The sequence below is a fragment of the Penicillium manginii genome, assembly GCF_028828005.1.
Source record: "Penicillium manginii strain IBT 31320 chromosome Unknown utg000008l:1.0-3226943.0:1.0-3228205.0, whole genome shotgun sequence".
NCBI lineage: Eukaryota > Fungi > Ascomycota > Eurotiomycetes > Eurotiales > Aspergillaceae > Penicillium > Penicillium manginii.
Genome location: NW_026643109.1, coordinates 2,158,204 through 2,186,190, shown reverse-complemented (window position 1 = coordinate 2,186,190; position 27,987 = coordinate 2,158,204). Strand labels below are relative to the sequence as shown.

General features: G+C 48.5%; 13 protein-coding genes across 13 annotated transcripts; 7 read left to right on the top strand and 6 right to left on the bottom strand.

Moving 5' to 3' along the window:
- Positions 1-78: 78 nt before the first annotated feature.
- On the top strand, positions 79-1,223 carry N7533_011443 (NAD(P)-dependent alcohol dehydrogenase; the record flags this gene model as incomplete). Its single annotated transcript, XM_057108093.1, has 2 exons — positions 79-255; positions 318-1,223. The coding sequence occupies 2 exons, from the start codon at positions 79-81 to the stop codon at positions 1,221-1,223; spliced, it is 1,083 nt and encodes a 360-aa protein (XP_056955471.1).
- Positions 1,224-2,553: 1,330 nt separating this feature from the next.
- N7533_011442 (uncharacterized protein) lies at positions 2,554-4,432 on the top strand (the record flags this gene model as incomplete). The annotated part of the gene is made up of 5 exons (XM_057108092.1): positions 2,554-2,595; positions 2,648-2,690; positions 2,758-2,875; positions 2,934-3,466; positions 3,516-4,432. The coding sequence occupies 5 exons, from the start codon at positions 2,554-2,556 to the stop codon at positions 4,430-4,432; spliced, it is 1,653 nt and encodes a 550-aa protein (XP_056955470.1).
- A 119-nt stretch (positions 4,433-4,551) lies between these two features.
- Positions 4,552-6,088, bottom strand: N7533_011441 (uncharacterized protein; the record flags this gene model as incomplete). Its single annotated transcript, XM_057108091.1, has 6 exons — positions 4,552-4,880; positions 4,932-4,994; positions 5,046-5,400; positions 5,456-5,653; positions 5,715-5,807; positions 5,873-6,088. 6 exons carry the CDS (start codon positions 6,086-6,088, stop codon positions 4,552-4,554), a joined length of 1,254 nt encoding a protein of 417 aa, XP_056955469.1.
- A 454-nt stretch (positions 6,089-6,542) lies between these two features.
- On the top strand, positions 6,543-8,267 carry N7533_011440 (uncharacterized protein; the record flags this gene model as incomplete). The annotated part of the gene is made up of 6 exons (XM_057108090.1): positions 6,543-6,710; positions 6,747-7,029; positions 7,079-7,752; positions 7,799-7,864; positions 7,915-8,000; positions 8,066-8,267. The coding sequence occupies 6 exons, from the start codon at positions 6,543-6,545 to the stop codon at positions 8,265-8,267; spliced, it is 1,479 nt and encodes a 492-aa protein (XP_056955468.1).
- A 297-nt stretch (positions 8,268-8,564) lies between these two features.
- Positions 8,565-9,728, top strand: N7533_011439 (uncharacterized protein; the record flags this gene model as incomplete). The annotated part of the gene is made up of 4 exons (XM_057108089.1): positions 8,565-9,083; positions 9,142-9,309; positions 9,332-9,368; positions 9,424-9,728. The coding sequence occupies 4 exons, from the start codon at positions 8,565-8,567 to the stop codon at positions 9,726-9,728; spliced, it is 1,029 nt and encodes a 342-aa protein (XP_056955467.1).
- A 427-nt stretch (positions 9,729-10,155) lies between these two features.
- N7533_011438 (alpha/beta hydrolase) lies at positions 10,156-11,298 on the bottom strand (the record flags this gene model as incomplete). The annotated part of the gene is made up of 3 exons (XM_057108088.1): positions 10,156-10,223; positions 10,279-10,944; positions 11,004-11,298. 3 exons carry the CDS (start codon positions 11,296-11,298, stop codon positions 10,156-10,158), a joined length of 1,029 nt encoding a protein of 342 aa, XP_056955466.1.
- A 198-nt stretch (positions 11,299-11,496) lies between these two features.
- Positions 11,497-12,891, top strand: N7533_011437 (FAD-dependent oxidoreductase; the record flags this gene model as incomplete). Its single annotated transcript, XM_057108087.1, has 2 exons — positions 11,497-12,601; positions 12,650-12,891. 2 exons carry the CDS (start codon positions 11,497-11,499, stop codon positions 12,889-12,891), a joined length of 1,347 nt encoding a protein of 448 aa, XP_056955465.1.
- A 386-nt stretch (positions 12,892-13,277) lies between these two features.
- Positions 13,278-15,066, bottom strand: N7533_011436 (glycoside hydrolase family 72 protein; the record flags this gene model as incomplete). Its single annotated transcript, XM_057108086.1, has 5 exons — positions 13,278-13,972; positions 14,031-14,759; positions 14,809-14,834; positions 14,895-14,932; positions 14,989-15,066. The coding sequence occupies 5 exons, from the start codon at positions 15,064-15,066 to the stop codon at positions 13,278-13,280; spliced, it is 1,566 nt and encodes a 521-aa protein (XP_056955464.1).
- Positions 15,067-16,819: 1,753 nt separating this feature from the next.
- Positions 16,820-17,259, bottom strand: N7533_011435 (DUF2406 domain-containing protein; the record flags this gene model as incomplete). Its single annotated transcript, XM_057108085.1, has 3 exons — positions 16,820-16,929; positions 16,990-17,073; positions 17,142-17,259. 3 exons carry the CDS (start codon positions 17,257-17,259, stop codon positions 16,820-16,822), a joined length of 312 nt encoding a protein of 103 aa, XP_056955463.1.
- Positions 17,260-20,026: 2,767 nt separating this feature from the next.
- Positions 20,027-22,411, bottom strand: N7533_011434 (Zn(II)2Cys6 transcription factor; the record flags this gene model as incomplete). The annotated part of the gene is made up of 7 exons (XM_057108084.1): positions 20,027-20,546; positions 20,607-20,765; positions 20,821-21,001; positions 21,066-21,255; positions 21,315-21,381; positions 21,435-22,217; positions 22,281-22,411. 7 exons carry the CDS (start codon positions 22,409-22,411, stop codon positions 20,027-20,029), a joined length of 2,031 nt encoding a protein of 676 aa, XP_056955462.1.
- A 1,173-nt stretch (positions 22,412-23,584) lies between these two features.
- N7533_011433 (uncharacterized protein) lies at positions 23,585-24,622 on the top strand (the record flags this gene model as incomplete). Its single annotated transcript, XM_057108083.1, has 1 exon — positions 23,585-24,622. One exon carries the CDS (start codon positions 23,585-23,587, stop codon positions 24,620-24,622), a length of 1,038 nt encoding a protein of 345 aa, XP_056955461.1.
- A 794-nt stretch (positions 24,623-25,416) lies between these two features.
- N7533_011432 (uncharacterized protein) lies at positions 25,417-26,923 on the top strand (the record flags this gene model as incomplete). The annotated part of the gene is made up of 6 exons (XM_057108082.1): positions 25,417-25,473; positions 25,529-25,573; positions 25,639-25,686; positions 25,748-26,210; positions 26,311-26,788; positions 26,842-26,923. 6 exons carry the CDS (start codon positions 25,417-25,419, stop codon positions 26,921-26,923), a joined length of 1,173 nt encoding a protein of 390 aa, XP_056955460.1.
- Positions 26,924-27,267: 344 nt separating this feature from the next.
- Positions 27,268-27,552, bottom strand: N7533_011431 (glycosyl transferase family 90 domain-containing protein; the record flags this gene model as incomplete). Its single annotated transcript, XM_057108081.1, has 1 exon — positions 27,268-27,552. The coding sequence occupies one exon, from the start codon at positions 27,550-27,552 to the stop codon at positions 27,268-27,270; it is 285 nt and encodes a 94-aa protein (XP_056955459.1).
- Positions 27,553-27,987: the final 435 nt, after the last annotated feature.

Here is a 27,987-nt window from a genome sequence, read left to right as displayed (position 1 = left end):
GCCCCCGTTCCCACCCTCACAACGAGTATCTTATCACATTGAGCTACATTTATTTCATTTCGATCACAATCATCAATCATGGGTTCTACCGATTACAAGTTCAAGGGCTGGATGGGCCTCGATGCCAGTGCCGCTGAGGGCAACATGAAGTGGCAGGAGTTTGAGCCCAAGCCCTGGGAGGAGACTGATGTTGATATCCAAATCACCCACTGTGGAATCTGCGGCTCCGACATGCACACTTTGCGCAGTGGATGGGTACGTGGAAACGAGCTTGCTTATGACCTCGAAGCTTAAGCTAACATGTGATACTATTATAGGGTCCTACCACCTACCCTTGCTGCGTCGGCCACGAGATCGTCGGCAAGGCCATCCGCGTCGGATCCAAGGCCACCGGTGACATTAAGATTGGCGACCGCGTCGGTGTTGGTGCTCAGAGCGGCTCGTGCCAGAACTACGATGGAAACTGTGAGGCCTGTGCCAACAGCCTGGAGCAGCACTGCAACCGCATGACTGGAACATACAATGGAACATACATGAACGGCGGCAAGTCTTACGGAGGATACGCCCTATACAACCGCTCGCCATCGCACTTCGTTATCAAGATCCCCGATGCCATTCCCTCCGCCGAAGCTGCCCCTATGCTGTGTGGTGGCATCACCACCTATTCTCCTCTTCGTCAACACGGCTGCGGCCCCGGCAAGAAGGTTGGTATCATCGGTGTTGGTGGACTAGGTCACTTCGGTATCCTTTTCGCCAAGGCCCTAGGTGCCGATAAGGTGGTCGCCATCTCGCGCAAGGCCAACAAGAAGGAGGATGCGCTCAAGCTGGGCGCCGATGCTTATATCGCCACCGATGATGATAAGGACTGGGCAAACCAGAACAACCAGTCTCTGGATCTGATCATTTCGACCGTTTCTTCGTCTAAGATGCCTATCGTCCAATACTGCCAGCTTCTACGCACCCGTGGAACCTTCGTTCAACTGGGTGCCCCCGAAGATGGTGGTCTCGAGATCCCTGCCTTCAGCCTGATCGTTAGGGGTATCAAGCTCGGTGGCTCTTTGATTGGTAGCCCTGATGAGATCCGTGAAATGTTGGATCTGGCTGCCACCAAGGGTATCCACCCCTGGGTCGAGGAGAGACCCATGGAGGATGCCAACCAAGCCATTTTGGATATGGATGCGGGCAAGGCACGCTATCGCCTTGTGCTTGCCAACAAGTGGTAAATGCAAAACGTGACGACTTAAACAACATATAAACATAGATACCTGAATAGAGCAATACCATAGATTAATGGTGAATTCCAAGAATCCAATCATTTTTGAACATGAGATGTCGAGCATGAATTTGAGAATTTTCCCTGTTAATAACTAAATCATCATTAACACAATATTACAAAAAGGAAATGAGGCAATCTCTGGATCGTTGGTACCACCAAGGCTTGGTCGCTTAACAAACGGCGAAGACTCCATTGACACCTCACCCCGGGCCTTTTGACTTTTGCCTGGTCTCAAAATCCTGTCTTTACCGCAAAACCCCAAGACCGATAGTCAAAAATACAATCAAGTGCAGAGAATGGGCTGCAAGGAATTGGGATGGAATTGCGAAACGTATACTCCGTACCTTCTATTGATGACATGTCCCAGGCATACAGATCGCCTTCCTTCCTGCACGTCAAGCCCCACTCTCCCACTTCCCTTTCTCTCCGACCATCTCATCTCCACTCCGTACCTTCTCCTTCTAAAATTATTGTCATCGCCACCCTGTTTTCACCCACCTGTCAAGCCCACCTCTGTCCTTTACTGTTCTCGCCGCCAGTCCTGCCATTCCTGTGTTTTCATAGGACTCTCCAATCTCACTTTTTGAGATTGGATTGGGCGCGTACTCGTGACCAAGTCGTAAAGACTTTTCCCTTTTTACTCTCATGTTATAATTATTTATTCACCATTTCATGAGAGTCAGGGCTGCTCGACATCGATACAAAGCCCGGGTGGGAGGGTTACTCGATTCATCGAGGGTTTTCCTTTTCGTCCAGCGAAAATCATAACATAATATGACCATCACATTACCAAACTCGCGCTGAAGCTTAAAGGAGATTATTATTCATGCGCTCTGTGCCCGAGTTTCGTTTCTGTTAGGCTCCTTCAACAATAATGAAGCTGTATCTTGTTTATGTTCGAGCTTTTATAGTGGCCACAGCTATTGAGACATTTGTACGTCCTCTATTGCAATTGGAACGTTAGAGCTGTGGCTTGCGATTGATAAATTCCATAGAGATAGAAGTTGTCTGCTCGGCTATCGTTGGTCGCCGAGTGCCGAAATCCGGGGAAATGATAAATTTCCCCGCACTCGGTGAATATGACACTTTCACTCCAACAGACACTCCAGAACTCCACTCGCCCTCGCACTAGGCTCAGTCAAGTCTAGGATACACCCTTGGGACCGCCACTACAGTCTGCTTATCATTCAGTCCGTCGGATCGGAACTTTCCCCGATAAGAAGTCCGTCGCTTCTCCCCCTCGTTTGGTTTCTGCTGGAGTGACACCTCCCCACGCAATGAGTACGCCTGGTCGAGTCTGTGCTCGCTGCGCACGCATTGTTAGTGCTTAACATCGAGCCTGGGCCATTGGCGAAGACTAATATCCAATAGAAACAACGATGCGACGGCAGTCAGCCGTGCTCACGGTGTAAACGTACGTTTCCGTCATCTCGCTCGCAAGCACCCTCCATTCCGAGGGTAACTGACTTCTTTTGAAAAAGGTCTCGGTCATATCTGCAAACCACGAAGTCCCACGGAGCAAGAACCCGGACTAGCAGCAGCATCGCGACGGCCCCGTGCATCGCGGTCCCGCGGCGGCTGTTTGTCCTGCAAGGCGAGGTAGATCGATACCTGGAGTGGAGCAAGCCATATTGTCGGAAGCTGATTGAGTTCACAGGAAGAAGAAGTGCGATGAACTAAGACCGCGATGTAGTGATTGTCGACGGCTGAACCTTCCTTGTCAGTGGGCACCCAGTATTGAGACGACGAATGACCCGAGCGACTCTTCTTCACCAGAGTCCCATGCGACCGAGTCACCCATTACAGACTTGATTCCACTATCCGACGGTGATCGGATCATCAATACCTATATTACCCCCGAAGATGACGAAGAATTTATCGCCACGCTCTTTCCACATCCTTTCCGCGAGCAACAAACGATTGCGCCCCCTATCGACCGTCCCCTGCTATCAGCAAACCCATATTTGAGCAGTGAAGAGGACCGATCGCTGTTCAATCACTATATCCACGTCGTATCCCGCGCGCTCTCCCGATCCCATGATAACGATCGGAACCCATTCCTGGTCACACTGTTACCATTGGCAGCTGCATCGGATGCGGTCACTAGTGTCATCCTTAGCTTGAGTGGATGCCACTGGAGGAGAGTCTATCCCAGCATCTGGGGATGCGCCTTGAAGCGTCAAGGCAAAGGTTGGTTGGATACTGCTGTAAACACAGAATTGAAGCTAATGATTTTCAGCACTGACGCAGGTGAATCGGTTACTCGGTCAACCAGATCGTCATTCTATTTTCGAAGCATGCGCGACCGTATTGCTGTTATGTCTAACAGAGCTCTTTGATGGCACATCTAGAGTATGGAAATGGCATTTGAAGGCCGCGAGTGCAATTCTCAAATCGCCAGCTTTTCGATCGCTCGTTTCAACGGATGAAATGAATTTTTGCATCAGTCTATTCCATTATCTCGACTCGATGTCAACAATATCTCGCTGCAAACCCCCACTTCTCCATGACAGTGACAGCATGACCGAATTGACAACCTCATTCCGCCGAGATAGCCTCCCCATACAAGAGCGCACCCAATCCACTGACGCTATCTACGGAATATCACCAGCCCTCTTCGACATCCTAGGGATGGTCAACATTCTGGCCAATCACCGTAGCAAGCGTGTCGATGAGCTATCCGAAATTGGCTTCCGAGCTGCTGCGACACAAGTGGAAAGTCGGATCGACGAGTGGCGCGCGGATCACGATCGGAACGCGGAGCAGGAACTTGATACGGAGCGCGCTACCACTGCGTTTGAGTGGGCCATTCGCTTGAGATTGCATCAAGTTGTCGAGGGCTACGACCCACTTCACGAATTTGTGGAGCGGGCCGTTTCGACGATATTGGATGCAGTACAGCTAGTTCCATATGCTAGCAGCGTCGAGGGCTGCCTTCTATTCCCTCTTGTTATCTCTGGTTCTAGCAGCATCAGCATTGAGAGACGCATGATAGTCAAAGAACGTCTCATGGTAATGGAGAATACTCTTGGGTTCAGTCATATCCAGCATGCCCGACAACTTTTAGAAACTGTGTGGGGTGGCACACCTAGTGCATCTGATATGAACTGGGCTGCTATTAGGTATAGCCAGTTTCCAGGCGTTGTTTTCATCTAGCCAACAAAATTAATGATGATATTCCTAGTCAAGGAGGGCATTTATGTCAAAGGACAGGTTGTTGTGACATCTAAAATTCAACTAGACTAGGTAACATATAAAACTCCCAAGCACACAATTTATAAGCCAACTTGAATCTTCTTCAATTCCGACACAAGCGCGGCCAAGTGGTCTCGCATGTTATATCCGCAGACTTCCTCGATCGTCAATTTTCCCGGACGGTCTGACGAAGAGCTCCAGCCAATACGTTCGCTCAAATCCTCGCGGGCCCGAAAGCTCGCTTCCTGTACTCGAGTAGCGCGAGGCTTGCGCAGCTTTTCGTACAGAGCCAAGCCTTCGGCTGTACTGTAGTTCTCACGAAAGTTCTTGTTAAAGACAATTCCTAAAGCACCAGCATCCTCAAACGCCATGCAAGAACCTTGAGACTGGTCGGGCATCATGGGGTGTGCTATTATCTGATAAGTAATTCAACAACGAAAGAGGATCAATCAAAACATACCTGCATCTCCAAGCAGGCAGACTTTACCCTTGGCCCAGAATGGATAGGGCTGGTGTCTATACACTAGAGGAATAATTAGTATTGTCGGCGCCAGCCCAGAGATGAATAACATACAGCGCCACATCTTGATGTCTTCGGCATTGAGCATCAACTTTTGCATTCTCGGGTCCAGATCGGGGAATGTCTCAACTAGCTGCTCTGGCGTTGCGCTAATGTCCCAGCCATCTTCGCGGAGGTTATTGAACGACGCCGGGTAGAAGCAGTAGCAGCTCACAACCTCGCCATTACTGCAAGGCGACATGACAATCTTGTTGATTCCATATCCACCCCAGTACTCAATAGCTTCGTTAGATATATAGTCTTCTAGACCAAGCTCCCGCAGCTTATCGGCACCAATAATACATCTATAGCAGCAAGAGGTCGACATTTCGAATTCAGGAGTAATTCCAATGAGCTCTCTTGTCGCAGACTAGAAAGTATAATTAGCGGCTGGAATCAGATATTTCCTCCAAAATTAAACATACTCTAATTCCGTCAGCGGCAACGATGATGTCGGCAGTTGCCTCGACGCCGTTCTCAAACTTGATTGTTCCATCTTCGGCCTTGACCTCGATCGCCTTGTGGTTAACTTTAAGAACACAGGCAGGGCCCTCGCCTGGCTCCTCGAATGCAGATTTAATGAGCTCTTTGTGAATATCAATTCGGTGAAAATTATTATAGTCCTGTAATGAGGTCATTAGCTGCTGTGTGCATTTTAATCTCCGTCGACACCTTATTGCGTACCGTGCCAAATTTGGACTTGTAATCGCCTAGGGGATAGGTGCTTTGCACTTCCCCGTCCGACCAATTGTGCATGATCAATTGCTTTAGAATAACCTGTATTGAATTAACGAAAATTATTCTGAATGGTCACTCGGTTTTTCTTTTTCCACTAGACCTACTGGCTTTGCCGCTTTCACATCCACACCCCACTCCTCCAGAAAGCGCGATCCATTCGATGCCGCACTCAAAGATGCGCCAACTTCACCAGCAAAATCATATCGCTCATAAACAGTCACGGCGTGTCCTTGGCGACGCAAGGCGACAGCAGCACCAAGTCCGCCGAGGCCGGCGCCAATAATGGCGATTTGGAGTGGAGAGTCGGTACGCGAAGGCATGTTTTCTCTGATAGATGATTTTAGACCTGACACAAAGAAGTAAAATAAGGTCTTTCAAACCTCAAATATATACAGATTTCAAAACTGAAGCTATTCCATCGCGTCGGATGCCAGTTCTCACCCAGAAACATCACCCAAGGATGACCGCGATAAGCGACGGAAGACTCCGCTATCTATGCGACGGCTGCATCATGTGGCGTCTCCGCAGCCGATCCTTGCTTCTGTCATCTTCGCCGCTGTCGCCTAGGCGAACCCAATCAGGAGCTAGTGATACAGTTGTCCGGGGAAGCTGATAGTGGTCCATGCTGCTCACTATCTCCCTTCGTTCTGGTATCAAAGCTTCCCCGTCCCGTTAATAAAATGCTCGTTGTGAGACGCCATGCCTGCCTGCATGCTCACCATTACCTTGAACTGAAATCCGGACCCCTTTGCCAAATATTTGATGATATTAATCATGGATAAGAAAAATGAACTGAATGACAAACTCGATTCACCCGAGGATTGCTCCTTGGGTACTCTGACGATGGAGGACAAGAGATTGCTTCGCAAAGTGGATTGGCATATCTTGCCCATCATGTTCTTCACATACTTTCTACAAATGATTGACAAGATTTCCATCAACGTATGTTTTTTGACCCATCTCTTGCTCCTCGTTTAGCTTCACATAGCTGACACCAGGAAGTACGCGAATGTGATGGGACTTCAAGGCGATTTGGGGATGGCTGGAAATGACTTCTCCTGGCTGGCAACCGCTTTCTTCATCGCTTATGCAGTGGCTGAAATTCCCCAAGGAGCTCTCCTACAGAAGTTCCCAGTCTCGAAAGTCCTTGGAGTCAATGTATTTTGCTGGGGGATCATTCTTTGCTGTTCATCCGCGACGAAAAACTTCAGCGGAATGCTTGCTCTTCGTGTGCTTCTTGGTTTGATGGAGGCTGTTATCGGTAAGTCACAGCGTTCCATATTTCATGTACTAAGCTAATTACACACCAGCCCCGTCCCTGACCATGTACACGAGTATGTGGTATACCCGTGCAGAGTCGACACCGCGATATGGATTTTGGTATTGTGGTCTTGGTATGGGCCAGATTATCGGCGGGTTGGTCTCTTTTGCCGCTCAACATGCATCCACAAGCTTGTCCTTTGGTGGATGGCGCATTATGTTTGTGGCAATCGGAGCTGTCAATATCTTAGCGTCTTTGCTGGTCCTTTTTATTCTCCCTGAAAGTCCTGCCGAGGCCAAGTTTCTCAGTGAGGAGGAAAAGCAGCGTATTTCCCAACGATTGTCAGAGGACGCGGCTGGTGTTGGAGACAAGGTCTTCCGCTGGCGATCTGTCCTAGAGGCCTTTGCAGACCTGCAAACCTGGTTACTAGTTCTGCTGACAGTTCTCATCACCATACCCAGTGGCGTGATAACAACATTTTCGGCCATTTTAATCAAAGGATTCGGATACAACTCGAAGGAGAGTGCGCTATTAAATATGCCCAGTGGGATTGTGAGCATATTTTCTACAATGGCATCTACATATGCCATTGCCAAAGGGTTCTCACGCTGGCTTGCAATCGACATTTTACTGATTCCAACTCTCCTGGGCTCGTGTCTCATGTCTTTTCTGCCGAGTGAAAACAAGGGAGGCTGTCTAGCTGGCATTTATTTGGTCAACACAGTATGTGCTTTTTGGGCTTCTTTTTTTACATCTCTAACATTCTCAGACCGTTGCCCCGCTTGGTATTATATATGCTTGGACGGGCGCCAACTTCAAAGGATACACTATGAAGGTATTGCAATATTCCTCCTTCCTAACCACTTGCTTATCTGACATGAAAAGGTTTCTGGCGCGGCAATTATATCGGCTGCATTCAGCATCGCCAACATCATCGGTCCTCAAACATTCCAAGCTAAAGACGCTCCCCGGTATGGAAAACCCGGAAATCCCTCTAATTATTCTATAATATTGATTTTTTTGCTTTTTTAATCAGGTACATTCCAGCTAAGATCACACTGGTCGCGGTAAACGCAGCTGCCATTGTTGTATCTACAGTCCTTCGGATGCTTTATGCCCGACGCAATTCCAACGCGGATCGCCTGGGGACACCAGCAAGGAGCAAAATGGAGGCTCGTCTAAGTGACAGCCATACGAACGATGTTCACGATGACACGAACTTCCGTTATGTGCTCTAAGTGGAGCAAGGATTTGTCTAGGATAGTTTTCAGTTTTCCATGTAAATTGATAGCAATATAAATTGAGAAAGCGTCGCCTAATCTGAGTTCCAGATCGTATTCATTCGGTTAGACATTCTAAATAAATCAACGCGGGTAAATGGAAAAGGAGGTCAAAGTCGCAATGCTTTCGACTCCACTATCTATCCGACGGCAGCGGGTGGATTTGTCCGATCGGCCTTCAGGAGGTCGAACTATAAGAATCGAACATTGAACACTCCTGTAGATCGAAACCAAAACCACTGATATTGAAATAATATGGCACCTGTTGATTCCGGATCTCTTGTGCTGGTGACTGGTGGCAACGGCTTTATCGCCGCCCACTGCATCGCTACCCTCCTTCGCTCCGGTTACCAAGTCCGAGCGACCGTTCGATCAAACGAAAAAGGTGATTCAACACGAAAGTCACTCAGTGCTGCCGGTGTCGGTGCGCGCGATCTTGGAGGCTTGGAATTTGTCGTTGTCCCTGATCCGACCGACCTTCAACGTCTATCGTCTGCCTTGCAGGATTGCCAAGCTGTACTACATTTAGCATCGGCTTTCAACTACGATGCAGTGCCAGCAGAATTCGAAGAAAAGCTGATGATTCCTGCACTTAAGGGTACACAAGTTGTCTGTGAAGCAGCCGCACAACGGTCAACTGTACGACGAGTCGTGATCATGTCAAGCTTTGCCAGCGTTTATGATGCCAGTCTCGGACTTCAGCCCGGCCGTGTATACACTGAAGAGGATTGGTGTCCGTTGACCTACGAGGACGGTGTGAATGCAACTGCTGTTGTGAGTGCCCTTTTCTCGCCGTCTATTTGAAAGGGGGTCTTATTCTAATTTGAATCAGCCTGTCGCTTATCGTGCGTCGAAAGTTGTCGCCGAGCGAGCGGCCTGGGACTATGTTCGTGATCACCAAGTGAACTACCAACTTGTCACACTCTGCCCTGGGATGGTATTCGGAAAGATGATTCACCCAATTTCATCTTTATCCCAGCTGAATGCTAGCAATCAAATTGTGTGGGGAGTCCTGAATGCAGGCAGAGACGGCGAAATCCCCCCCTACTAAGGCGCCTGGTATGTTCGAATCTCCTACCCTCTCGAAATCTCAGTCTGCTAATGAAGTTTTCAGTATGGGTTGATGTCGAGGACCTGGCAGAAGCCAGTATGAAAGTTTTGAGCTACCCAGCAACTGGTCATGACCGTTTCTTGGTCACACAGGCATCGTACGACACCCAAGAGATTGCTGATGTCGTTCGTGCACAGCTTCCAGATAGACATCTAGCCCCACTTGGTGAGCCAGGAAGTCGCCTCGCTCACACACATTATTCTTGTGATTCTTCAAAGGCACAGAGGATGTTGGGACTCAAATTTAAAGGGCTGAAAGAGTCAATTATTCCTTTGGCTGAGCAGCTCTATGACATGGCAAAGCTTTGACTGGATGGTAGACAGATGGTTACAACATAGCTTCTAGAATAAGAAAGAATTAAAAGCACCTAAACAAAAATACGATTCTAGTATTCAGCCCGGCCAATCTCGTCTGTAACACAAAATGCCTGAACTCATCTGCTTCTCCAATAAGCTAAGAGAACAGTATTGAAGCTTTTGGTTCGATATTACTTTCCATCGCCAGTCACCGTCATAAATAGTAAATTCCATGGTTGCAAGTATCTTTATCGCGGTCGGCAGTTCGAACTGTCGCCAAAATGACCACCTTAGTCACAGTCCCTCATATCCCGGGGTCAGAGTTTATATTATATTAGATACCTTACGGGTCATATTGGTTGCAAATTGAGCAGAAATTAATATGAACAAGTCCACATGAATTGTCTATTTAGAGGATTAAACATATAACAAATATCATTTAAGCGTGGAGCGTAGCCTTGATATGATCTGCTGTCATATCGATAAATTCCTTCGCCTGCCACAAATCTGCGTCACGAGTTAGAAAAACGCCGTATCATATTCGGAGTCTGCCAAAACTTACCCTTATCCATGTGCATAAAGGGGTGAGGAACACCCGCGAACCGTTTTTGAATAACCTCATTTCCACCCTCAATCAGCTTCCGCGCGTACGCCTCACCCTCATCGCGCAGCGGGTCACACCCGGCTGTGTAAATAACTGTCTTGGGAAGGCCGGTAAAGCTGGGTGCTTGCAGGATATCGGCGTACCACTTCACAGCAGCCAATTGCTGCTCACGAACTGGACCCTCATCTGCGAGACTTTGCCACTTCAAGTTATCGAACCACTTCAGCCGAGCCCAGTTCAGTGTAGGTGCATGTTCCATTTGATGCATGGATTCCCATGGTGCATCCGACGCCGACTTGTATTTGGAAATATCATCAACCACAGGAGTTCCTACGGCGACCAGTTTGAGAGGAATATTGTCGTCGCGAGCGAGATGAGCGCATACTAAGGCGATATTGGCACCAGCAGAGACTCCTCCCAATGAAATGCGCGTTGGGTCTATTTTGAATCGGTCGGCTCCTTTGGCGAAGATGTGTTGTAAGGCCGCAAACGAATCTTGGACTCCGATTGGGAATGCAAACTCTGGCACCAATCGGTAGTCCACATCTATCACACAAACATTGGCCTTAACGCAGATGTGCTTGCAAATGTGGGATTCGGTGTCGAGATCCCCCAATCCCCAGCCTAGCTTCAAATCAGAGGTAGTTCTCAAGGGGATAGTTGACCTGATGCTTTTCACATACCTCCACCATGGAAATCAATGTGTACTGGCCATGGACCCGGTGATGCAGGCTCATATACTCGCACTGGAATAGATTCGCCGTTGTGGCCAGGAACCTCGCTATCGTAGACTCGTGCGCATTCTGGTGCAGGCCCCGTGCCATAAGAGTAGAGGACTGAGTATTTCGTACGTAGAATCGACAAATCAATTGGACCTGCTGGGGTATTCGCGACGTGTTTGTTGTAAAGATCAACGAACACTGGGTCGAGGTGGGGAAGAACAGAGGGGTGAATGGGGTTGAGAGCTTCGTGCGACATGGTGACGGTGGTGAATCGATGACGAAGTGAAATTGTTCAGGAATATTATATATCTTCAAAGGTTAGCTTTGATTGTTTCTCAAGACCGCGCAGGTCGTATCGCGTCGCCACAGCGTCGGGAGATACACAGCCCCGCGGCCGTCGCATTGGCCCACGTAGCCGACCGTCGGAAGGTAATTTTGAAGCCGTGGAAACTTCATGTGGATACGCGATAACCCCGGACCCCGCACGTTATCTATGCGACGGGGCTCTGATAAAGTCGAGTGTGAAGTGCCCTTGGACACAAAAAGCGCTGACCGCGACAACAAGAATGGGGATCTCATAATCGTCACTATCATGGATCCTGTACTGATCGTTGGTGCAGGAATTGTGGGCTTGACCCTTGGCCAAGCTCTGAAGCAGAAGAATATTCCCTTTGAGATATTTGAACGGGATGAAACTCCCGATGCGCGTGGACAGGGGTGGGCCATCACCTTGCACTGGGCCCTGGAATATATGCACAAGATGCTCCCCCAGGACACCCTCAAGCGCATACAAGACGTCCAAGTGGATCCAGATGTTGCGCTCAACGACAATGGCAATTTTTTATTCATCAACCTCGAAACCGGAGAGCCAAAATATAAGATACCCCCGAGCGTCCGGTGGCGCGTGAATCGCGAAAAGGTGCGGCGCGCATTGCTGCATGGAATTGAAGACCATGTTCACTGGGGTCGAAGAGTAGTCGGAGTTATTCTGCCCGAAAATAAAACCAAAGTGCAGTTGGTTTTCGCCGATGAAACAACCTTGACCGGACGTCTTGCTATCGGTGTTGAGGGTAGCCGATCGATGGTGCGACAGATCTTGCGACCAGATGCATTCGACAATGTGCCCGTGGGCATCAATTTCACGGGTGTTGCAGTTGATTTGACGTCAACCGAGATTAAGTCTTTGCGCGACATGGACCCTTTGCTATTTCAGGGTTGTCATCCACCAACAGGGGCTTTCTTTTGGTTCTCAATGCTTGAGACACCCAAGGTAAATGGGACTGCAGGCACGGATGCTGAACGCTATCGGGCTCAAATATGCATGTCTTGGCCTGAAAATACGCCAGAAGACAAAGTGGCCGACACGGATGAAGCCCGACTAGCCAATATGAAGAGACGCGCCGAGGGCTTCGTGCCCTTCTTACAGCAGGCTGTGGAGCGGATTCCTGCTGGGACAGCTGTCACGGAGATCAAGCTAGCAGATTGGGAGTGCCTTGAATGGGACAACCAAGATGGTCGTGTGACTCTGGCTGGGGATGCTGCGCATGCAATGACAATGTGTAAGTATTTTCAGTACGCCAGACTGCATCACTCACTAATAATCGCAGATCGAGGAGAAGCTGCGAATCACGGTCTGCTAGATGCTTATCATCTATCGGAGGCCATTGAAAAGATATACGGCGGGTCTTCCCTTGCATCTGAGGCCATCAACGAGTTCGAAACAGAAATGAGGGAACGGACAAGTCGGGCTGTGCGCCTCAGCCGACAGGCTTGTCGAGATGCACATGATTGGACGAGATTGGATGAGACATCTGCGATTTTAACAAAGAGGGCTATTGTAGGAAAATAGCCCTTCACTTAATTTTACTTTATATACCGAATCATCAGCTCGCAGTTTGAAAGGGAAATTCTCCTAGCAAGACAGAACTTCGGATCTCTAAAGATTGAATTATATTATGAAACTTGCTTGAAAGACACGACGGGTGAAATTTTACTAGCGGACAGGAACTATGTCATATAGGATGGGTAATCAAGAAATGGATTCAATCGATTGACGCGACCACCAGCGAGCTAGATTCCCATGGCGAGGCTACCAATCTCAGATATAAGTATCCACACGGAAAGGAACTTCAGTCTATTTAGGCGAGTCGGGTAATAAATGATCGAAATAAATGATCGAAATAAGTTAAACGCAAGAAAGTAATCCATAGCAATCGAAGGAATTTCTATTCGAAATCACAGAGCGATCATGCCAACACCAGCCAGGAGAGCGGTAGCGATGTAAGCAGCAACCTGGAATGATCCGAAAGAAGCACTCGAGTGAAGGCCAATGGGAGAGGCGAAGCTGGATGAAGTAGAGCTAGAGCCAGAGCCAGAAGTAGCAGTGGCCTCAGTGGAGACAGTGCCGGTTCCAGCAGTTCCAGCCTCCTTGATCTGAGCGGAGCAAGTACCAGTAGCCTTGGTGGTGGCCTGGGTCTTAGCAGAGCCGCTGAAGGAGCAGGCAGAAGCGTCCTTGTCCTGCTCGTCGTAGTACTTGTTCAGAGCGAAAGCAAGCTGGTCCTTAACGCCACACATGCTGTAGGCACCATACTTGCCAGTGGTGGCGTTGGAGTGCAGACCACCGCAATCAGTCATACCGCAAACAACACCCAAAAGGGTACCGTACTTGGCTTCCTTGACGCTGTCGCTCACAACACAGGCGGCCTGATTGGCGATACAGTCACAAAGGGTGGAATCGGGGGTCGGAGGAAGGGGAGTAGCTTCGGCCAACCAGGTCGAATCCACAGTCGGGCAAACCTGCAGGGCAGTGTTGGTGGGAGTGTACGAGGCCTTGTTGGTACCAGTAGGGGAGGCAGTGGCAATGTGGTTGGAGTAGGAGGTGAAGTCCTTCAACTTGCTAACACTGGTGCTGTCAACGACAGAGACGAGACCTGGATGGAAGATTCGATTAGTTTTCGGTCCACATTTTACAATAAAGATTAAACGTACCGTAGTTATTTGCCTCCTGGAAGTACATGTAGACAATACCACCAGACCAGACCTCGGACATGGTGTCGCCGTACAGGGCGTCCACCTCAGTGAACTGACGGGGCTGAACCTCGTTGCAACCATACTCGGCAAAGAATACAGGAGAAGTGTAATTACGGAACTCCTCAGTTCGGGTACTGTAGCCAGACTTCTCATAAGTGGAGTTACCACACCAGGAGTAGACGTTGTATCCCCAGAAATCGATGGCCTCGTCGTCACTCTCACAGTCCAGATAGTTGGCAAGGTTAACACGAATGTTGGTCACATCAGCAGTGGCATATCCGACACCCATGCTACGGTATCCCTTCTGCTTGATGTAAGCCTTCATATCACGGACAGAGGCCTTGACATAAGCGCTAGCATCGGTAGTGGCGGCGGTGTTAGAGATCTCGTTACCGGCGAAGAAACCGATGGTGTTGTTGTACTGCTGAAGCTCGTCGATGACACTGGTGTAGCGGGAGTAGAGGCTGACCTGCCACTCGGGGTCGGCACGGTTAATGGAACTGTTCGGGGACGAGAGATCGGAGATAAGATAGATGCCGGCATCTTGGAGAAGTTTCATGCAGGCGCTGTGGTCGGCATCGGGGTTGATGTAGTAGGTCCGAATGATGTTGGTGCGCAGCTCCTTCATGATAGGAACATCACGCGCGCAAGCGGTGGCATCGGCCAGAGGATCCTTGCTGTCGTCGTCTGTCCGAGTCAGTATCACGGCTTGTGTGTGGAATAGTAGCAATCGTACATTGATACGCAACACCACGCATGTAACTGCGATATAATTAGTACTTGCCATGGTAGATTGGGGTTTTTAGCCTTATAGAAACATACAATTGAGTGTCATTGCTAGAGTAAAAGAATTTGGAGCCCTGTTACAGTAAGGTTAGAAATACTGCGTCGCTCTGCATCTGTGGAATCAGTTTACCTTAATGACAACGGGGTCCATGGTGCTGGCCACAGCAGCCGTGGCAAAGGTCGCCAGCGACAACAAAGAGAACTTCATGGTGGGCGTGTATTGGGCGAATAAATCTGACGCCAGTTGTAGTAGATATAGCGAGTGAACGGAGGATGCCTCCAAAAAACAGGGTTCGAATGCGAGCGAAAGAAGAGGCTGGAAGGACGATTAGAAAAGAGCGAATGTCAACGTTCGATTGAACAGATGAGAATGGAAATCTATGTCGAAGGAGAAGAAGTACCCCGGGTGGCTTTGCCTCCCATGTCCATTAATAGTTTCTAGTGTGATTCCTACTGTCCTGATTTGCTACTTTGCCCCTGACAACATGAGGGGACGCGTATAACTGACCCAGCCAGCATCCACCGAGCTAATGGCCAAAGAAATCACCGGTCCCTCACAAACACCAGACTTGGGCGGATTCCCGGATGTCAACTTTTCCTAGTTAGAGATGATGGACCGCGTCAACCGGCATTACTAGGGCTAATTTAGATAGGAATCGGTTCACTAGTCCCGAACAATCGATACCTTCCAGCCAATAGTACCCCACTCAACTCAAAATTGGCCCAATTTCTGCAGCCTAGCGCTCGTTAGCGTGTTCTAAGTGTCGAGTCGGCGTCTTTCGTCGTATCCATGAGGCGGTACGAAAAGTTCATCAGATAGGCAGCTCACGGCAACAAAAACAATAATCAGCAACTGAGATACTTCTTCCGCTCATGGTAACGATGAGTGAGATGTTCCTGATCGGTTGGATAAGTCTTTTTGAGAAGCTGGCGAGTGTAGTGAAAATATTCGTCGGCTGACGCGGTGGAGTGGGGCCCTACCTTGGGATGGCGTCGGCAGTACGTGTCCCTCACCACCCACAAAACCCGCCGCGTTATTTTCCATATTTGAACGTGGCCACAATTTATGTCCTGGAAATTTTATCTTCGACATAATTTACGGTGCAAGGACGGCCTAGCTTCACTTCGAGCCTGTATTGTGTGGTGAAAAGAGGTTAGCGCCGAGATATCCGTACAGCTAGTATACTCGGAGATGTTTGCTCTGCAAGGTTAAGCTTTGCTACACTACCCACAAAAATAACGCCGATGTGCAATTAATTTATCCCCGATGGGTCAGTCTTCTGACAGACTGCTCCGTGCGAAAGGACTTTATCGTACGTCTTGATCTCTGATTGGCAGTTGCTGAATCGATGGATCAAATGCCGGTCACTTTCCGGCGGTGCCACCATCGGGGGGCCTATCTATTTCTAGAATCCTTCCTTAGATCAGATATTGGCACCGATCGCAATGCCAAGAAAGACGATCTGGGGAAATCTTGCATATCAATCCATCAAACATTTGGTGGCGGGGAATCTTTATCTAGCCTTAACGATACACAAGGCTATCTTCCCCACAAACTTTTCGGCTGCCTCGCGTGGGCTGCCTTCTCGCATCGGCTGTCTCGCATGGTCTCGCCTCCTCACTCGGTCATTCAATCGCTACAATCTCAACAAGTTGAGTCCGGCCTCGGGCATTCAAGATGCCGTGCCTTCGTCCTAGATGGGAAGTAGCTCTCTCCTTTCAGCCACCACTTTCGTGTTTCTTTTTCTTCCCATAAACCCCAACACTACTAAGGAGAAGGTTTTGCTTGAATAAAAGTCAAGGTATATTCAATATCCCGAAGAGCTCTCGATAATCACAAATATTCATACATCCCGGGTGCATCGGGAAAAAAAAATAAAAAAAATAAAACCATAAAGTATCCCATAAACATCGTATCCTTGGAACCCTTAAAACTCCCAAATTATCGCTTATTATATTCGTCACATGCGATCCTGTCTTCGGTGGGAGTCGATAGCGGCTTCAAATGACCGAATTGTGTCCAAAGGTCGCTCGAGACGGTTTCGTGTCGGGTTGGAGTGGTCGGGATCGGCTGGGATAAGTTAGCAATTGGGTTCAACGATTATTTTGATATTATCGGAGGTCAACGTACTGATTATGTTGCCACTTCGGTCCTTATGTTGCATACTGCGAAGGGAAAATTGATCACGGGCGCCAGGTTCGGTGTTCACGGACACTGCTGGGGTATTAGCTTCAAGTTTGACTTCTCTAGTTGAGCCAGCAAAATTGGAATCGTGAGCTTACTGGGCTGGGCCTCGTAAAGTGCCATATTGGGGTCGGCCTTAGTCTGGAACGATGTCTTGGGTCGGTCCTCAGACTGAATGGAGCCACTGCGCTCACTTGATGCTCTTGCTGAAGCCATTTTGAAGGTGTGGTATGGTAGCTTAGATGATGGAAGGTGGATGTCTTGTAAATAAAGTACTAGATGTGTGTAATGTGTCTTGTACAAAAAGTAAAAATTATGACATGAATTTTGGGCGTGATCTGCTGGGGATTGCCCTTGGTATATATAGCCGAGGTATGTAAGAGAGAAAAAGAGAAAACCATGGAAACCCTGGGAGCTGTCATGCCGCGACTCCCCCGACTAAGAATAGAAGTTGACTGATTGGCGAATCACACATGAATCACATATGGATCACGCAAACCGTGGCAAGACTGACGGATCACAGCGGAAGTCCACCAAGCCGATCACGATCAGCGGGGGTTGGCCATTCACACAAGGGCCAATCCCTTATGACGTTACGTAGCGCACACGCCGTGTTCCCACTGGCCGGCCAAGCAGCAGCTAAAATCATAGGAGAATGCTTAGCATAGATCGATCCTATCAGAGAAAAAGCGACACGCAAGCAGAGGTGGCTGGAGGTCTCTGCGACTCTCCACTCAAGACCAGGTACCCGCGTTTGGCCGATGATCATATGGATCAGATGGATCCTTGAGGGGCGAGGGGCGAGGGGCAATCAGCGTTCCCCAAAAATGGTGCCTGCAGGGGCACCGACCTTCACATGCAGGTACAAGGTGCCCTTGGAGTCCAACATACCCCTTGCGGTCATACAATCGATTTCAGAAATGCAAGAAAACCCCGGAAACATTCCTCCCCCGTATTTTTCCATGGTTCCTCTGGGGTATTCGCTCAACTTCACTCTAGGGCGACCAATAAAGTTCGAATACTGAATAATTCAATGGCTCACATGGATTCTCTGACAGCGAGTGACGTTCTATCTCGCCGGAATGTGAGAGTACCCGAGTGTTGACCGGAATTAGTGATGTGCATGGCTGCGGTCGGATCGCGCACAGGCCGTGTTTGAGATAAGTGGGCCCCTTGATGAATTAACTTGAAAGTTGGCTAGGGCGAGCAGGCAGCGGCATTATATCAGAGTGGCCGCGAACGGCCAAATCTCAGGCCACGACAACAGACTCGTAATTCTGGAACAAAGCATCTCAGCTCGGGGGTAAATACTCCGTACAAGCACGCCAAATGGCACAGAAGTACGTAGTTATACATACAATTCGTTTGTCAAGTGGCAAAAATCATGGTCGACATTATGTATTGTCGCTGCAAGCATCCAAGTTCCCAACTTCTTGAGCTTTGAAATATTCCTATGCGTCGCAACTATCAATGGGAAATCTAGATTTGTATTCATAGTTCATCGCCTATCATATCTATCGCCATTCCCACGTGAACCAGTACCCTGTAACGGTAAATCCTCTCGTAAATGCACTTTTAATCTTCCCAGGGTTCGACAGGGTAAGCGGCAGCTTGCATGAGCACTGCCCCGATCAGTTCATCATGATCATGATCAAAGAAATGGCCTATTCGCATCCAACCCAGCAGGAAGGTCCCTCTCCACTCCATGTAGCGACTGTTGGTCAAAATGATTTGCTTCGCCTGGCAGAACTCTTCTGCTCTGTCACGCGGGCGCAAATAAATAAAATAAAACAAAAGTCAATGATCTCAATTCGACAAGATAGCTAAGAGAACGTGCTATCTCGTGAAAGATCTCGTTCGAGCATATCTGCGAAAGGATTGATTCCACCAGTATCTGGACCCATTCAACGATTTCAGGAACAAGGTCGCTCCATGAGTGATATTCGGCAAAGCATCTTCCACTCTGCAAGAATGATCCCGCCAGATTCAACCAGAGCCGAATTGCGCAAAAGAAATCCGACAAAAAGTATCGGGATGAGACTTGGGCCGCCGGAGATATGAGCGCACTCGCTCCGCCTAGGTGTTTTACTCACAACATCTGCCTTGTATCGTTGAAAATCTCCACGTATCGAGATCTATTGCCATTCAGGGTTTGCTTTTGAGCAGCCAACGTAGGTATTGAAAGTGCATGCGCAAGCTCACATACCGCGCGACCGTACACAGTACTCCATACGAAGTAGATCTTGCGCCTTACAAGAATATCTCATCGCATCTCATTCTAGGCAATGCACGACAGCAATCAAGCCAGGGGCCATATGTACTCGGCTGGGGCCACATCCATGTAAAAGGATGCACCAAGTGGAGGCACATGTCTCGTGGCTTATTGCTGAGCGACAATCGTTGTGGACTCGCATGACGCTTTTCATGGCGATCGTAACTTTGGCGTTCTTGGCGTGATATCAGTCTGGGTGGGTTCTTGAAGCCGGAAATTTGATGCATATTCAATGTCCGGGAGACTTAAGGCGCGTCTCTAGCAAGGTTGAAGATCGTGGTGAGTTTTCTCATAAGTTCAATTGACCAAATTTAAAGTTGTCGGACTTTGAGGAGTTTCTTCCCTTGACTTATCGCTTTGCAGAAGTCGAACAGCATCCCCTATCGGCCAGCATCTGAGGCCGGAGATCGACATTAGCCCACGTGGGATGATCAAGTCGACAAAGAAGCAAAAGACGAGGGCCAAGACATAAGGCAGGGGATTTTCATTTTGCAGCCCCGGTCGCACATCCTGGCAAGTGACAGAAAATGCGAAAATCGCCAACTGTCATCATTGGACGGGGATGATATTCGGGGCTGGAAGACATCCACTCCGGAAAGATCTGCGCTAGCCTTGTCAAACAGGAGGTAGAATGCATTAAAGACTTCCCTCCCCGTCTTCAAACAGTACATGTACTATTGAGACTGAACAAGGATCACATATCACGCGAAATCATAGAAATCTATACAAAAATTCCAAATTTTGCGGGTTGAGATAGTCCGGATTCGTCAAAGGGCCAGCCAGCCCCATGACATCATCTCCCTCCGTGTTATTAAACAACTCATACCAATCCATGTTGATTGCAGCTTCTTCTGAGAAATTGGGGAGCGGAGCTTCCTGCGTGCTGATCATCATCTCGTTATTATGCGAAGTTGCGGAGAGAGGTTGGACCGTGTTTCCATAAGTCATTTCAAACGATGGAGAATCAGGAACCGGAGACCCTTTTGCAAGCTGATCAGACAGCGTCGAGGGAACTCCACCCTCGGCCAGTCGCAGATTTTTTGCAGTGCGGTCATCTAGACAGCGGAAAAATAGATCCAAGACCCAATTCTCCAGGTCCCAGGATTTTTGAAGCTCTTTAAGGCCGAGGAGACAGAGTTTGGCCCTGTGTTCGGCTAGCTTGCGAGCTGTGCCTGTGACTCGTCCGAAATGAATTGTATGGATACATAGAGCAGAGAAGGTATGGGTGATACTATTTAGACGAGACGTTAGCTGGATGTCGTAATCATTACGAGGAAGGGGGAAATCTCACAGGTGGACCAAGCCGTGCTGCACTAAATTTTCAGACAGCATATCTTCGAGAATTCGAGTACTCCTTGTCGCTGCATCCAAGGCAAGATTCCCTTCCGGGCTCATCAATGCGCTTGGAGGTTGCAAAAATATCGGTCGATACAGAAGGACGTACAGATTACTGCCCATTTGTTAGTAAAATACGTCTTTTTCGTAGGCCTGAGTGGATTCGTTACTTGTAAGCCATATGCAGCATCCCGACGAGATAGGTGACCTGTCGACTAGGAGAAGATTGGAAATGCATCTCTTGCGGTAGATTTGACTCCCAGTCGACCAATTTTTGGTGAAGGGCTGGGCGCCGTGGGTTGTCTAGCTTTGATCGGCCTGGTAGATATTGACTGATGATAACCTCTCGTACTTCGCGATGTGTAAGTACAATGTTCTCATGATTGTCGCTCTAGGCATCCAAGGTTGTACTAACATATTTTTGCAAGCTGGGCCATTCCTATCACATAATTGACATGTGCAGTCGGCGGTTTTCGAAAGACTTCAGAGAACTCGGTAGCATCGAGCTCCTCAAAATCGGATGGCTCCAGCTCTGCGGCTTCACAATCTTCATCACGAATCCGAGATGGCAAACCCAAGGCAGCAGACGTTTGTTGATCGCGTACCTGTTGCGAGGCTGTCAATGCGAAAGATCCATCGCCGCACATCTTGATAGTTGACTTACGTATAGAGCCCACCATATCCTCTTCCATATTTTCTGGTCACGGGAGCTCAAAAATGATAGTTTCGACCTGCTTCATCAGATTTTGCACTTAGAACGGTATCTTCAAGGGTGAAAACTCACATCACATGCATTCCCTTCTTTTGCGCCAAGTCAGTGGCAGCTCCGAGCCAAAAGCGCACATCTCGCTCCTCGGTCGGACCGCCACGCCAGAAGCTCAGAAGAAATAGCGACTGTAATTTAACGATCGTGTCTGTTTCCCATCCGACATCGTATATTTCTTTTGCGCGTTGATAAAAAACCCCCTTGGCTTGATATCGATCGGTGAATCCAATTGTTTTCAGTGTGAGGTCTGAGCACAGGCTGACCCCGACGAATAGCATGCCTTGGAGTAACAACGGCGATATCGTATCCTCTTGATACGCATTTTGTACCTGTGGGCGGTCCAGAATGGGGAAGCAAGGGTGAAACCACTCAAAGTATGCTTGGAGAAGCACTTCACAAGCGGTAGGGGCTGGAAAGACCAGGGCACTCTCGCGGATAAGTCGTTCCTGCAGGGATTTCCGCTGCAATCCAAGTGAAGTATCTTCGGATTCCTCGGGACTGCAGACCTCTGGAATAGAATAATGGAGCCGACCCTTCTGGATCCCGCACGCATACCCTTTGTCGGGCGATCGTCGTCCCTCATCAACCACGCATGTCAGCGGGCTCGATTCGCCGAGGAAGACCGTTTTTTGAATAGCATTTTCTGCAGTAGATGGTCGCACTGAGGGTTTGTAAAGACTTGATCGGTTTTGAAGAGGTTCTGATTGCAGCGATTGCCCTTCTGGCGGCGCGCTCTCCTCGACGCGGGAAGTTTCCGCAGTAGCCGAAGCCAAAGAATTGTTTTTCTTTCGGCGAGGATACCTAAGGAAGAATCGATATATTGATATGCAATCCAGGAAGTGGGCGTAAATGAACTTTGCTTACTTTCCACGCCGCGATACCCCCAATTCACAGGTAAGATTCCATGCCGTGCAGTTGCGGCATGGTTGCATATCAAGCACATTGCATCGCACGCGCCGAGAATTGCAGGCTAAGCAGGCTTTTTTTGCACGCATTCGTGGTTTATCGGGTGTTATGCTCGCCATTATGGTGATTGAGATAGGCTGCTTCCCAAAGTTGTGGGGTAAATTATTAACATAGCGCGGGCAGGAGGCTTATTGACTCGGCTTCGCTCGGCTATTTCAAGTGCGATAGGTTGGTTTGAGTCGGCTATATGGGTCTTCGGTTATATGCATTTGCTCCGTATTCCCGAGTTTGCCACTTTTCAACAAGTTTAAGTGGCATATTTCGAACTTAGGCCTGCATTGAATTGTAAGAGTCAATTTGCTGCCGCTTTAATGATTTCTCTACTTCTTTCCAACTTGAAGGTTGCCTTAGATTACCCTCAACTCTTGGAACTTGGGTTTGTATCTACCACTAGCCGGAGGGACTTCAAGTTTGCGACTCGGATATATATTGAACACCAACCTTGCAATATAGGTCTAGACTTGAACCTTCCGAGGTTCCAAGGTTGTAACTTGAGTTCAACAACTTCCTTGGAAGTTAAACAAAGTTATCGATACCAACCTTCAAGTTGGAATTAAATTCCCTAGTTCGATTGAAAACATTCAAGACAAGTCATAAAAGCTACTACTAACAAGCACATTTCATGCAAATTATGTTTGTGAATTCCGGTTTTCTCAACAAGGTATTTATCTTAGTCAATGCTTCTACTTAGTCAATGCTTCTACTTAGTCAATGCTTCTACTTAGTCAATGCTTCTACTTAGTCAATGCTTCTACTTAGTCAATGCTTCTACTTAGTCAATGCTTCTACAATAGTTAATGACTATGGGAATACGAGACGCCCGTAGCGCCGATCACAGCCAAAGCACGGAGCCAACCTTATTCGAAGTCTAGGCTCACAGAAGGTTCGCGGCCCTCATCGGTGCCAAAGTGAAATCGACCCATGCATAACTTGAATCAAACTCGGAGCCAATATTTCAGTTAAGCCCTCGGTGAAGCACCTGGAATGTAGGGATGGTTGTTAGGGAGACACCTGGGCAGACAGCCCCGTGTCAGGAATGCTAGATTGATGTATGCTAGGCCAACTTGTCGATTAGAAGAACTCCTGGGTGTATTACCCGCGATTCAGTTCCTTCTGTTTCAATACCCTCACCCCAGATTTACAGAGCCCTCCGCCAAACACGCAAATATTTGACCTCATATTCACTTCGCAGGTATTGCATCATGCGCATTCAATCCACTTGGCTGGGCGCTCTGGCGAGTTTACCATGTGTCCTCGCATCATGGCCTATGTCTTACAGTGAGATGGTGACCCCCTACCGTAATGACGAGCCTAAAGTGAAAGTCGAAACACTTTATCAGTTCCCAGAAAATGGTTCTTGGGTTGACAACATCGTCCTGCGATCAAATGGAAATATACTTCTCACTCGGCTAGACGTACCGGAAGTCTGGTCTGTCAACACTACGAGCGGAAACGCGACGCTGGCCCATTCCTTTACCAACGCGACGAGCTGCTTCGGCATCGCCGAAATTGAAGACGACGTTTTCGCGGTAGTGGTAGGAAACTTCTCCACAACTACGTACCAGCCCACTGCAGGGTCATTTACCGTTCAGAAATTGGATTTCAATGTCGCCGCAAACGAGAGCGAGCGAGTATCCCAGACCGCAACAGTATCGCACATCGTCGCACTCCCCGAGGCACAAGCTTTGAACGGAATGGCCGCGTTCACCAAAGATTCCCATCTTGTTTTGATCGCCGACAGTCCAAAGGGAGCCGTTTGGAAAGTCAACCACAAGACCGGCGACTATGAGATCGCCCTGAATGACACAACAATGATGCCGGCAGAGGGACAGGCCTTGCCCCTGGGCATCAATGGATTGAAATTGGTTGATGGATACATTTACTATTCGAGCACCACACGAATGCAGTTCTGTCGCGTCAAGGTGGACGAGAATGCCAATGCTGTCGGAGAATTCGAGGTCATCGCCAGTGGATTCCTGCCAGATAATATGGATGTGGCCCCGGATGGCACAGCCTACATTGCTACCGACCCGCAAAACTCTGTCGTTCGTATCACTCCTTACGGCCAGATCTCGTTGGTTGCCGGAGGTCAGCTTTCTACGCAAATCCCTGGTGCCACATCCTGCCGTTTAACAAATGACCGCAAGACTCTCTACGTGGGAACAAGCGGGGGGCAAGTGGCACCTGTCTTGGGAACGTTCAAGGAACCCGGGAAGGTGGCTAAGATTACCATGGTGTGATTATTTTGGCAGGTTTAGCCTCAAAATTGTCGTTCTCTCTCTCTCTCTGTTGATGGATTTAATAATATCATGTATGTGGATAATACGGGAAAGATGGCGTTGCACGATGGACAAATGATATTGATGTGAATCTATTCAAACACTAAACAACTTTTTTTATTCTGCCTTTTAATTTGAAAATCGGGTTTTCTAATGACTTATATCGATTGTGAAACCATCAAGTTTCATCAGTCCCATTATCCCATCTTCCTTCGGGCGACTGGTCTGCTCCGCATTTACTATCATTCTTACCAGATCCTTATATCATTCATCAATCTTGCCATGCCTTAACGTCGATCGATAGCTTCCAAAAACTTACCCAACCCCCACCGTTTATCCAGAGGGACATCCAAGCTGTCTTGTCACTCGCGCAATGGACAAATCTTCGAGCAGCTGGTATGGCACTTCAATTGAAAAGGGTTATCCCATGCCGGGGTAAAACATGATTTGTTCAATTCTACAACGAAAACCTAAAAGTAGGAGAGTCGGCAAGTATTATCGGACGATGATCCGCCACCCCGTTCCTACGCCCGGCAATCCAGTGGCGCCATCGGCTGCGGTGGGGGACCGCCCCGGCTGTGAACTTCTCCGGACGCCTCGGACATTTCCTAAATGGGTAATTTTGCTCGGAGTTAATCAGATAAAAAGTAAGGCGCTTGCTAGAAATTCCGGGGTATTTATAACGGCAGCTGCTGCCTCTGTAGCCCCGGTAATCTTTATTTTTTTTAATCCCTTCCCAGCATATATCACATACAATGGTAGCCAACGCTCTTCGGAACATCGTCGTCGTCGGGGGCTCGTTTGTCGGTCGCGTGAGTCACATTATGAACCCAACTGGACTAGAACATTATCTGACACCTCACAAAGGGAACGGCCCAGGAGCTCGCGAAAATCATCCCTCCAACTCACAGAGTACGCAGGAAGCCGATTTATCTCCTGCTGCATGACTGAATACAGAGTACTAACCCAAGTATCAGGTCCTCCTAACCGAGCCCCATAGCCACTTCCATCATCTTTTCACATTTGTGAGTGCGAGAGATAAACCCCTGGCTTGATTTCTATTCAATTTGCTAATAATCGCGGTAGCCCCGATTTGCCATTGTCCCCGGACAAGAGCACAAGGCCTTCATTCCTTACAGCGAAATCTTCTCTGGTGCACCCAATCCCGCCGCACATGGCGTTGTCCAGGCCCGCGTCGTGTCTGTGAATTCGCAACACATCGAGCTTGACCGAGAATGGCAAGGAAGCAAGCAGATACCTTTCGACTATGTCGTCTTGGCGACTGGTACTCGGCTCTCCAAGCCCGCGGCAATGGACAGCGATGAAAAGCTGCCTTCAGTCGAGTACCTGCAGAAGCACCAGGCCGATGTCAAGAGATCAAAATCAATCCTGATCGTTGGCGGTGGTGCTGTTGGCGTTCAAATGGCTACCGACTTGAAAGAATACTACCCAGAGAAGAATGTCACCGTGGTCCAATCACGCCTGCGCGTGATGCCGAGCTTTCACCCACAACTCCACGATCTTGTCAAGCAACGATTTGACGAGCTCGGTGTTCGATTGATTACTGGTTCCCGGGTTACCATCCCATCGGGGGGGCTTTCCCAATGATGGAAATGCGTTTGACGTACAATTAACCAACGGGACAACAGAATCAACTGAACTTGTAATCCTGGCGACCGGACAAACACCAAATAATCAAATGGTCAGTGGCCTGACGCCTTCAACACCCGATGGCCCATCTGTGATCAACCCCGACAACGGATACCTTCGAATTCGACCAACGATGCAGCTCTTGGATGAGAAGTACTCGAATATCTTTGCTGTTGGTGACATTGCCGACACAGGCGCACAAAAAGCCGCCAGACCAGGTTCGGCGCAAGCTGCGGTCGTTGCAAAGAACATCCTGTCTTTGATTGAGGGAAAGAATGCGGAAGATACCTTCGTCAAGGGTCCTGGGGCGATTCATCTTACTTTAGGAATGGTGAGTAGTTTAGTACAGTGGATTATCCGCTTCAAGTTCGTTCATCACAGTGCTGATACGTCGCTCTCGCAGAAACATAACGTCATTTTCCGCAACCCCAATACCGCAGAGGGCGCAACAGAGCCTGTCATCATGGACAAACAAGAGTAGGTTGACCCTTTCCAAGTATAAAGCCCTCAAATTCTAACGAGTTTTTCAGTGGCCAAGAAGATATGAATGTTGAAGCCATGTGGGGACGGCTGGGTATCACCGTCGACAATGCTCGCCAGTATCACCTATAAGAAGAAAACCACTAAATAATACAACAAAGGGCATGGATGCATAGTTTTTGGAATGTATCATTTATTGAATTGCATTAGAGTTTCGAAGATACAAAATCACTAGCTTGATCAATAATACAAATACCGCTCTAGAGGAGTCTATCTGTTGTCGACTTAAACCTTCACTCTCGGGGTCAACCGGGCCATAGAGCTCTGCTAATTCTAGAAACAGTCGATAGAGGTAGATCGAGATATCAATCTTCCTCGGAACCTGCTTCGACCACGTGTAACCAGCTTCGGCAATCTCCAGACAGACGCTCTCCTTCAGGATCATTGATAAGGAAATTCATCAAAGCAGGAAGCTCTTAAATTTCCATTGTGATAGTGATATAGTGAGCCCACGGAACAAGACAATCATCATGCCATTCCTGGAACCAGGTTTGGTTCAGAAAAATCGCCTTTCGCGACAAAAGACGATAAAATCGCGTGCTCATGCCATTTCCGTCGAGGTCGAAAAGATAGCGGTAACTGAGACATGTATCTTCGGGTTCGTAATTGGACGGCCCTAGAGCCCTTTGCATATCTTCACAAGCATTGCGGTCTCCATCGAACTCACACTGAGTGTAAGCACCCATTCGAACATCGAACATGTCTTTGAAAGGGTCCGTTTATTGTTTAGCCTCCTGTCCTTGAATCCAAAATGCCGACTTGCGTCTGGGACATTTGCCGCATTTTTGGAGTGCTTAGATAAAAGTGACGAAACTTTGTCTATGGCCAAAACGCCAGTTGAATCGTCTTGCTTGTCCACCATTGGACGAGCCACGCCAGTATAAACCAGGCTTTTTGTCCAGAAATGGAACTTCATCGTCCCCAAGTAATGGATGCGCCACATAGCAAGGGCAGGGGATCAAGATATCTCGAAATGAAGACATGCGCCCGCAACTTAGGATCGGAATTGGCGAATGGATATATGAGAATGAGCTGAGCGACGAAATAAGAGCATGCAGCTTTCCAGGCTCAGGAAACTGACAAACATCCTTCTCGTGACCAAGGCGGCTTGTCAATTCACGAGGAATTTGCGAAGA